A 10767-nucleotide genomic window follows, 5' to 3' on the forward strand; every position below is an offset into this window, starting at 1 on the left:
ATTTCAGAGGGATCTGTGGATGCTGGTGGCGTCTCTGCGTCTGAAACCATTCGACGTGAGAGAATGGTAAAACAGAGTCATATAGAAACCTGTCACAATAGGGGGACAAGACCGGCCTTCAGAACCTGCAGGCTCTGGTGAAGTGTATCACGCTGCGTCGTACAAAGACCAGCCATGTGTGTGGGCAGCCTTTGTTCTCTCTGTCGGAAAGGAGCATCAGTATAGAAGAGGTGGTGATGGCACGCACAGAGGGACGCACCACCATCCGCAGGCACGTTGTGGAGGGGTCCTTCCTCAGGAACTACGCGGATGTTTTGGTTATTCTGGTCATGCTGAGACAGTTATGCTGCTACCCCTACTGGGCAAGACCACTAAACACACAGGTGTGGTAACTGTGACTCTTGCAGAGTTGAGAGGGCATCTGATAGAGATGCTGAGGCTGGTGCTGGGCAGTGGCTCTGATGAGGAGTGTGCTGTGTGTCTGGACTGTCCTTTTGCCCTTCACCACACACTGTGCACACAGGTCTACTGCAGACTCTGCAGCGCAGAGGTCATACGTACCGAGCAGGAGCAGGTGCCCTCTGTGCAGAGGCCAGATCAATGCCAATGAGCTGGTGGAGTTTCCTCAGGAAGAAGAAGAAGAGGAGGAGGAGAGCAACCTCTCAGAGAACTGGAGGAGCAGCTCCAAGGTGGAGGCTGTAATGTCTAGCCTGCTCAGACTGCACAGTGAGGAGAACAGCATCAAGAGTCAGAAGCAGGATCTGGTGGAGAAGGCTTTTGGCTTCCCCAGAGAGAGGAAGACTTCATGCGTAGATGATATCCGAGCCCTCGTGGAGCTCTAGACGTCTGGCTGTTAAAAATACTGTTTGAAGAAGACTGTTCTCACTGTTCTTTTGTTCTTTAATATCCTTTAAATTCAGAGGGAATATACACAGACACAAACACAACAAGGCCCATCTTTTACAAAAAAATCATCAAGAACAATGATGAAACTGGCTCTCATGAGGACCGCCACAGGAAAGGAAGACCCAGAGTTACCTATGCTGCAGAGGATAAGTTCATTAGAGTTACCAGCCTCAGAAATCAGCAATTAACTGCACCTCAGATTGCAGACAAAATAAATGCTTCCCGGAGTTCAAGTAACAGACACATCTCAAGAATCAACTGTTCAGAGGAGACTGCGTGAATCAGGCCTTCATGGTCGAATTGCTGTAAAGAAACCACTACTAAAGGACACCGATAAGAAGAAGAGACTTGCTTGGTCCAAGAAACACGAGCAATTGACATTAGACCGGTGGAAATCTGTCCTTTGGTCTGATGAGTCCAAATTTGAGATTTTTGGTTCCAACCGCTGTCTTTGTGAAACGCAGAGTAGTTGAACGGATGATCTCCGCATGTGTGGTTCCCACCGTGAAGCATGTAGGAGGAGGTGTGATGGTGTGGGGTTGCTTTGCTGGTGACATTGTCAGAGATTTATTTAGAATTCAAGGCACACTTAACCAGCATGGCTGCCACAGCGTTCTGCAGCGATACGCCATCCCATCTGGTTTGCGTTTAGTGGGACTATCATTTGTTTTTCAACAGGACAATGACCTAAATCCCACCTCCAGGTTGTGTAAGGGCTATTTGACCAAGAAGGAGAGTGATGGAGTACTGCAGACTTCAACCCAATTGAGATGGTTTGGGATGAGTTGGACCGCAGAGTGAAGGAAAAGCAGCCAACAACTGCTGAGCATACAATGTGGGAACTCCTTCAAGACTGTTGGAAAAGTATTCCTCATGAAGCTGGTTGAGAGAATGGCAAGAGTGTGCAAAGCTGTCATCAAGGCAAAGGGTGGCTACTTTGAAAAATCTAAAATCTAATATTTTGATAATAATATATATAATATGTTTTGATTTGTTTAACCCTTTTTTGGTTACTACATGATTCCATATGTGTTATTTCATAGTTTTGATGTATTCACTATTATTCTACAATGTAGAAAATAGTAAAAAATAAAGAAAAACCCTTGAATGAATAGGTGTGTCCAAACTTTTGACTGGTACTCTCCCTCTCCTCTTCTCTCTCTCGCGCTCTCTCTCCTCTCTCCTCTCTGCTGCTCTCTTCTCCTCTCTCGCTCCTTCACACTCCACCTCACTCACTTCACTCACTCAACTCACTTCACTCACTCCCACCACTCACTCACTCACTCTCTCTCTCTCTCTCTCTTCTCTCTCTCTCTCTCTCTCTGCTCTCTCTCTCTCTCTCTTCTCTCTCTCTATCTCGCTCTCTCTTCTCTCTCTCTCTCTCTCTCTCTCTCTCTCTCTGCTCTCTCTCTCTCTCTCTCTCTCTCCTCTCGCCTCTCCTCTCTCTCTCTCTCTCTCTCTCTTGCTCTGTCTTTCTCTCTCTCTCTCTCTCTCGTCTCTCTCTCTCTCTCTCTCTCTCTCTCTCTTTCGCTCTCTCTTCTCTTTCTCTCTCTCTCTCTCTCTCTCTCTCTCTCTCTCTCTCTCTCTCTCTCTTCTCTCTTCTCTCTCTCTCTCTCTCTCTCTCTCTCTCTCTCTCTCTCTCTCTCTATATATATAATATACACTGCTAGGCAATTAGCAAGACACCCCCAAAAAAGGAGTGATTCTGCAGGTGGTGACCACAGACAACTTCTCAGTTCCTATGCTTCCTGGCTTGATGTTTTGGTCACACTTTTGAATGCTGGCGGTGCTCTCCATCTAGTGTAGCATGAGACGGAGTCTACAACCCACACAAGTGCTCAGGTAGTGCAGTTCATCCAGGATGGCACATCAATGCGAGCTGTGGCAAAAAGGTTTGCTGTGTCTGTCAGCGTAGTGTCCAGAGCATGGAGCGCTACCAGGAGACAGGCCAGTACACCAGGAGACGTGAAGGAGCCGTAGGAGGGCAAAACCCACAGCAGGACAAGCTACCTCCCCTTTGTGCAAGAGTGCACTGCCAAAGCCCTGCAAAATGACCTCCAGCAGGCCACAAATGTGCATTGGTCTGCTCAAAACGGTCAGAGAAACAGACTCCATGGAAGTGGTATGAGGCCCGACGTCCACAGGTGGGGTTGTGCTTACAGCCCAGCACCGTGCAGGACGTTTGGCATTCAAGAGAACACCGAAGATTGGCAAATTCGCCACTGGCGCCCTGTTGCTCTTCACAGATGAAAGCAGGTTCACACTGAGCACATGAGCACATGTGACAGACGTGACAGAGTCTGGAAAAGCCGTGGAGAACGTTTCTGCTCCTGCAACATCCTTCAGCATGACCGGTTTTGCGGTGGGTCCGTCATGGTGTGTGTGCATATTCTTTGTTGGGCCCACACCCTCCATGTGCTCGCCAGAGGTAGCCTGACTGCCATTAGGTACCGAGATAGGATCCTACAGACCCCTTGTGAAGACCATTTGCTGACACATGCACATTTGTGGCCTGCTGGAGGTCATTTTGCAGGCTCTGCAGTGCACCTCCTTGCACAAAGGCGGAGGTAGCGGTCCTGCTGCTGGGTTGTTGCCCTCCTACGGCCTCCTCCCACGTCTCCTGAGTACTGGCCTCTGCCTGGTGCGCCTGCCATGCTCTGACACTACGCTGACAGACACAGCAAACCTTTTTTGCCACAGCTCGCATTGATGAGCCATCCTGGATGAACTGCACTACCTGAGCCACTTTTGTGTCGGTTGTAGACTCCGTCTCATGCTACCACTTAGAGTGAGAGCACCGCCAGCATTCAAAAGTGACCAAAACATCAGCCAGGAAGCATAGGAAACGAAGTGGTCTGGGTCACCACCTGCAGAAATCACTTCTTTTTTGGGGTGTCTTGCTAATTGCCTATAATTTCCACCTTTTGTCTATTCCATTTGCACAACAGCATGTGAAATGTTTGTAATCAGTGTTGCTTCCTAAGTGACAGTTTGATTTCATAGAAGTGTGATTGCTTGAGTTACATTTGTTGTTTTAAGTGTTCCCTTTATTTTTTTGAGCAGTGTATAATAATATATATATATATATAATATACTATAATATATAGAGAGAGAGGAGAGAAGGGAGATAATAATATATGTATATACAGTGCCGTGAGAAAGTATTTGCCCCCTTTCTGATTTTCTCTATTTGTGCATATTTTTGATACTGAACATTATCAGATCTTCAACCAAAACCTAATATTAGATAAAGAGAACCTGAGTTTACAAATAACAAAAAAAAWMTATACTTATTTTATTTGTTTAATTAACAAAGTTATGCAACACCCAAAGTAATTCACCCCTTACACTCAATAACTGGTTGTGCCACCTTTAGTTGCAATGACTGCAACCAAATGCTTCCTGTCGTAATTTTGTCCCAATCTTGCATGCAGAACTGCTTTATCTCAGCGATATTTGTGTGTTTTCAAGAATGAACTGCTCATTTCAAGTCCTGCCGCAACATCTCAATTGGGATTAGGTCTGGACTTTGACAAGGCCATTCCATAATGTCAAATATGTGCTTTTTTAACTATTTTCACTTAGGCTTGATTGTGTGTTTTGGATCATTGTCTTGCTGCATGACCCAGCTGTGCTTCAGCTTCAGCTCATAGAGGGATGGCCTAACATTCTTCTGTAGAATTATCTGATACAGAGCAGAATTCATGGTTCCTTTTTTTAAGGCAAATCGTCCATGGTCCTGAGGCAGCAAAGCATCCCCAAATCATCACACTACCACCACCATGCTTTATCGTTGGTATGAGGTTCCTACTGTGGAATGCAGTGTCATCTGTCCATAGAACATTCTTCCAAGAGTCTTGATGATCATCCAGGTGCTTCCAGGTGTTTTTTGGCAAACTTCAATCAACTTTTTGGTTGAGATGGTTCCCATTATGTCTGGCAAAAACCAAACACTGCATTCCAAGGTAAGAACCTCATACCAACGGCCCTCCAACTGGTAAGTACTAGTGGGAAACTCATCTATCATCCTTGAGCTCCAAGTAGGAGGTGGGAATTGTGAAGTTGTAAATACCAGTTGGATGTATTCACATGCTTTGAACTCGTTGAGAAACGCCCGATTGGCTAATGGCCAACAAGTTGTGTCAACCATAAACTAAAAGTCCAGCTATCGGGCTTTTAAACAAATAATATTGTTCAAAAACCATATTAATAGATTGCTTTTAAACAAAAATGTTTTGTACTTGCATTTAACTGCTGAAAATGTTGTTATGCTGTTATCTCTGTCAGCGGTCACCATGTGGGAGATGTGTGGGAGAAGCTCAAGGATGACAGACGAGTTTCCCACTAGTAACTACCAGTTGGAGGGCCGTTCAAATAGATTTTTCCCAGTTGTATGTGGTAAACATAGAGAATGATAGAGATATCATCTTTATATATGTCCCATTATGATGTCTGTGGGTGCACGGGCAGTGCCATTGAGGCCATCTCCATTTTGAAGTAGTACATTTTTCTTTTTACTACTACTTTATGAGTTGGCAAACAAACTGAAAGGGTGCATACTACCATCTAGAGTGTGTTGTTTGAATGGGTATAAAGCCACGGTTGGTGATTTACTGCCACCTACAGTTATGGAATGTTTGCTCACAAGAATAATTAATTGACTGATTCCTCCTGATGACCCGGATGGAATCATGTAATCCTTCCTTCACCCACAGAACGGCACACTCAGTTGACTACTTTAAAATGGGGGTAGCCCTCAATGGCAATGTCCATGCCAAAATGGGTTTTATCCATTTAGAGTCTTCCATCTAATTCGATGGAGGTAAATTCCCACTTCCCAATTGGTTAGGAATGCCGCATTACTCAATCAAATTATTTAAAAAGGAAAATCAGAACGATTATTTTCCAATAATAAACACAAATAAAATAGTAAAGAGTAGAGAGCTACTATGAGGAATTGTGGTGTGTGTGTGCGCGCATTACGCACTTCCCCACAGAGATTAATCTGACTAAATCTCACAAATCTCTCTCCTACCCCTCCCATCCTCCTTTTGCTGTATCTGTCTGTGTCCTTTCAAAATTACAAAAGAGAAAAACTACATAGTCAACTGTCTTTTTGTTTTACACCACTCACTGCAAACCAGCCAAACCCTCCCTCTCTCAGTTCCAGCCCTTCTGTTAGCTAACCTCGCAGTGCCCTGATTCTGTCCCAAGCGATCCCAGTCCTGGCTAACACCCTATATTGTTAGGCCTCACTGAAACAATAGGTAGGAAGTGGAGGGCGGAAGGATATAGCCGAATGCCGCAGCTTAAACCATAGAAAAGCCATTTGTCACACTTTCAGTCTGTGTATATGAACTGTGTACACTGTAACTGTGCTACACTTCTTGTTATGCGTCAAAGTGTGTGTGTGTGTGTGTGTGTGTGTGTGTGTGTGTGTGTGTGTGTGTGTGTGTGTGTGTGTGTGTGTGTGTGTGTGTGTGTGTGTGTGTGTGTGTGTTGTGTGTGTGGTGTGTGTGTGTTGTGTGTGGTCTTTTTGGGGGGTTTTGTGGGGTGGGTTTGGTTTGGGGAAAAGGGGGGGCCCCCCGCCATTTAAAAAAAGCTTTGGGGGGTGCAGAGTGCAGGAAGTCTTTAAAAAATGTATATTAACAAAACGATAGACTAAAAAGATACAATGATATATAGCCTATTTTTTGTGTGTATTTTATAGATTAGGTCTATACATAGATTTGAACAGAAATGTGATAGGCTACAGACTAAAGAAAATGAGTATGCCTATAAACACATGCACTCAAATTGCATGTGTGATGTAATTTCTTTCCACTGGACACAATACGTAAGCTATTCTTTTACCGTAAAGGAAAACCAAACGGAAAGGGAAAGGGGGAGACGGCTTCAGAAGAGGGGGCATTCCTACAGCGCCTCCTTCACAACCGCAATCAGACAACCAGATTTGAATGCTCATATACATACTGTAGGATAATAGTCAGCGTTTTTTTACTTCAATGTACTGTATATTTTTATCTTCAATGTTAAGCCGAGCATCTCTTCCAAAGAAGTGGTCTGTATCGATTTCGTACATTTTTATTGTGTTTATCCATGTTGTTTTGATAAGCCTCGCCTATGGATGATGATTTGACACTTCTATTACTTTTTATGTGAGGGGAGAGTAAAAAGGACAATCACATTATTTTTAAATGGGCGTCATTTTCTGAAATTCACAGAGTGGAGAGAAAAACCGAGTTTGAGAGAGAGGAGACATCCGTTTGATAAGTGACAGTGAAGAAGGCGGACATTGTTATCCTCCACACACCACGCAATAGGACAAGCATGAGTCTGGATTCATATTTTTTTTGAGTGACTTCAAAGCCTTATGGTTTGTTTGTTTTTCTATGGTGAATTTCAAATGACTGCCTCTCATAGTTTCATAATCAAAAGGAATGAATGTTATGCCATTAACAAATCCTCCGAACAGAGGGAATACAACATTTACTCGGACAACGAACGCAGATGCTCTTCCGCACGTCTTTTCTGATAAGACTTGAAGATCTCAGTGAAAGAACATTGTCATATCTTTGTCCAAGGTTTTGCGATATAGGATTACGAGCCAGCTACAATAAAAACGAAATAACGGATTGAAGCAGCATGAAAACCTCACCCTGCCGACGGTAACCAAGGAAAAGAAAGGGGAAACGGGACAGACAGTAATGCATACTTGTTTCATAAAGGCCTCTAATCACAGATTATCGTGTGAGATTTGAGAGTGATTGATTGACATTTGATAGAACAAATATTGCCATTGTTGCTTTTTTTTTTTTTATAGCAATAGCGACCTTGTTCGGGGCATTTTATAGCTCATAGAAAAACGTCAATTTGATCATGTGAAGCATGTGCACTGTTCCCTTTATCCATAGGCAAAGCCAAGAATTGCTGTTGGCCTACATTTGCTTCAACGGTGGGAAAGAGACAGTTGATAGTCACAATTCAGGGCAGACTAAAAAGCTTGCTATACATGCCCCATTGTAGAGCATCCCAGGAATTAAAGGCTACAGTTATTTTACCCTCAACTGCCTGTAATCAGGAAAGGCATTTTTTCCTCAGGTTATTGTATTACAATCAGCTAAAACAATATGGGGAGTGACAGTGAGATTTACAACAGAGAGTTGTCAAAGATGTCTGACGAGGATTTACTCGCCTGCTCTAAAGAAGAGCTGGTGAGGCGACTGCGTAAAGAGGAGTCTGAAAAGATCTCTGCTCTTATCCAGCGTGGTCGGCTGATAAAAGAAGTCAACAAACAATTACAAGGCCACCTGCTTGAGATCAGGGAGCTGAAAACCATCAACCAGCGTCTCCAGGAAGAAAACACAGAATTGCGCGACTTGTGCTGTTTCCTTGATGATGACCGACTAAAGGTGAAGAAGCTGGCCCGGGAATGGCAGCTGTTCGGTCACCACGCAGCCAAAGTGATGCGTGAGGATCTGGGCGGCTACTTGAAAAAACTGTCCGACCTAGAGCGCATGCAAGACGGATTAGTGAAGGAGAATCTGGACCTGAAAGAGCTCTGTCTGGTCCTGGAGGAGGAGTGTGTCAGCAGGAGTGACTCCAGTCCCGGTGGATCCACTGAGCTCAACCTGCCGTGCATGGTGTCCCGAGACCTGGGGGATGGAAGTTCAAGCACTGGGAGCGTTGGTAGTCCGGACCAGCTCCACCTGGTTTGCTCACCTGATGACTGAAGATGGAACAGAGCTGGATACGTTCACTGATTAGTGAAAAAGCACGATACAGCGAAATATGGGTCGAGGAAATATGTTGACATTGTAGGAATATAATTGTTTACAGCATTCTTTGCTAGAACACACACTTTGTTGGGATTCTTTTAAGAAGATAGCATATTACACGAAATACAGCAACATCTCCAGAATGGCAGCCGGTCAGGTGTGCCTTCAGCACCTGCTGCTGTCGTCACGAAAACTTGAAAAAGAATCCTGAAGAGAAAATAAAAATGCTTTTTCCTGGAAAGATTGACAGCCCTACAGAGACATTAGACACTTTTCGACCAATCTTGTCGGTTTTTCTCTTTTCAGTGATTGAGACTGTATATGGTTAACATTAGAGGTGTTGTTGGAAGGGAGGATGAGTTAGGATGTTATCTCATGCACTGGCAGTGGACTACTTTTCACCGTATTGCACTGGACAAAGCATGGATCCCTGTAGATTCATATCTCAACACAGATTTGAGCCATACTAGTACATGATATCCAAAACCATTGAAAAATTTGAAGGATGAGTTTTTTTGTGAGAGACCTTTAAATAACATTTAAATCATGTAGATTATGCATTCAGTCCCTCAGGTCAGGATTGGAGTGCTGTGTGTATGAAATCTCAAACTAACAATGAAATTGTGTATTATCAGCGCTGTCTTGGCTGCCCTTCAGTTTTACACTGAAATTGCACGAGAGACATAGTGTGCTACAGTCATTTAGGCTGTACAATACACAAAATATGGCACCGCTGGTTTGAGTCTTACACCTGCACCTATGAACTGAACTCACTCAGAACTGAACTGCCCAGGCAGTTCTCAACCAGCCACTTTTGTATCAAACTGGTAGGTCTAGACTGGAGTTTACAAGATGATGGATTTATAGATGCTGGCGACTAGGCAAGACACTTTTTATTTCTTTATTATTGTTATGATTATTATAACTGCTTCACATTTTCTGTATAAGTTGCCAGTAGTCAGGATCCCAATATAACTCATGTTTTGTGGTAATTCTGTAGAGCTACTCTCTCATTGTCTTCATTAACTTGACCTATTAGTATTACTTCATTAATGAATACACATTTCTGTTTTGTGCATCTAGAACATGGTCCTGGATTGGATAACATTTGCTTTTTTGGCTTTAATTGGTGGGCTGCTCGTATTGCATTGAAGACCTTTAAATACACTGGCTGAGACACTCAATCGTATTGTGACATTTGTGTGTGCAGGAAGACCATTTTACATGGTGTAACGTGAGTGATTGATTGATCTCGCGATCTGTTTGTCCCAGACTGCAGTTGATTGATGTTTCTGTCCATGTCATACAGCCTGACATTGTGGATATTCATCAGTTATATTGTTGAACCTGTTTGCACAGCAAGGAGATCTGGAGTGGACAGTAACACTTTCATCAACTTAGTGAAACACAGAGAGCTCCTTTGACAGTGAGGAACACACATAGGCACTGCACTCTCTCTTCTAACCCCTATATTTATCATATGCTCTCTGGGCCCCATGTGAGTGAGTGACTCACTTCATTTGCGAGAAGTACAGTAACAAGAGAACTCTTGTGTTCAGGAATCAGGGTCATGGTAAACAGATCTCCATTTACTAGACTCATTATGATCTACTCCTCTACTTTCCTGGACTCCCTCTTACTGTAAACATGTTTTCCCATTCAATCAAACCAAGATGTGTCATTGTGACCTCATTTTCTTCTTGCTCGTTATCTTTTATACTCGGCACATCTGAAATGATAATTTGTGTTCTTTTCATCTGTTTGTATGTGCCAGTGATACAGTTCTTTGCCTTTTACAAGGACAACCAGAGAGGATGGACAGTTTTCCACTCCCTTTCCTCCCCAGCATCCATTACTCCCTTCTGTAAGGTTGCTAGGCAGCAACATCAAGCAGGAAACAGGACCTATTCAAAATGGAACAACTAACTAATTGGTTTAATATTAAGGAATATTCTTTAACCCTTTTGTACTATTTTAAAGCATAGAATTTGCTTGGACTTGACTATGTGATATTTGCGTCCGTATGTTATCAAACATACTTGATCACCACCAAATCAACATCCATAACTTTGTCTTTATAGTC

The 10767-nt window shown here is 43.4% G+C and overlaps 1 protein-coding gene across 1 annotated transcript; it reads left to right on the plus strand.

Annotated features, from left to right (window-relative positions):
• The first annotated feature begins 6794 nt into the window (after positions 1-6794).
• LOC111965692 (coiled-coil domain-containing protein 85B) lies at positions 6795-10756 on the plus strand. Its single transcript, XM_023989913.2, has 2 exons — positions 6795-6967; positions 7131-10756. Exon 2 carries the CDS (start codon positions 8037-8039, stop codon positions 8637-8639), a length of 603 nt encoding a protein of 200 aa, XP_023845681.1. The 5' UTR covers positions 6795-6967; positions 7131-8036; the 3' UTR covers positions 8640-10756.
• The last annotated feature ends 11 nt before the right edge of the window (positions 10757-10767 follow it).

The sequence above is a fragment of the Salvelinus sp. IW2-2015 genome, linkage group LG6.2, assembly GCF_002910315.2.
Source record: "Salvelinus sp. IW2-2015 linkage group LG6.2, ASM291031v2, whole genome shotgun sequence".
Classification (NCBI taxonomy): Eukaryota; Metazoa; Chordata; class Actinopteri; order Salmoniformes; family Salmonidae; genus Salvelinus; species Salvelinus sp. IW2-2015.

Coding starts and splice junctions, on each gene's coding strand:
- LOC111965692 (XM_023989913.2), top strand. CDS start 8,037: ATGGGGAGTGACAGTGAGATTTACAACAGAGAGTTGTCAAAGATGTCT.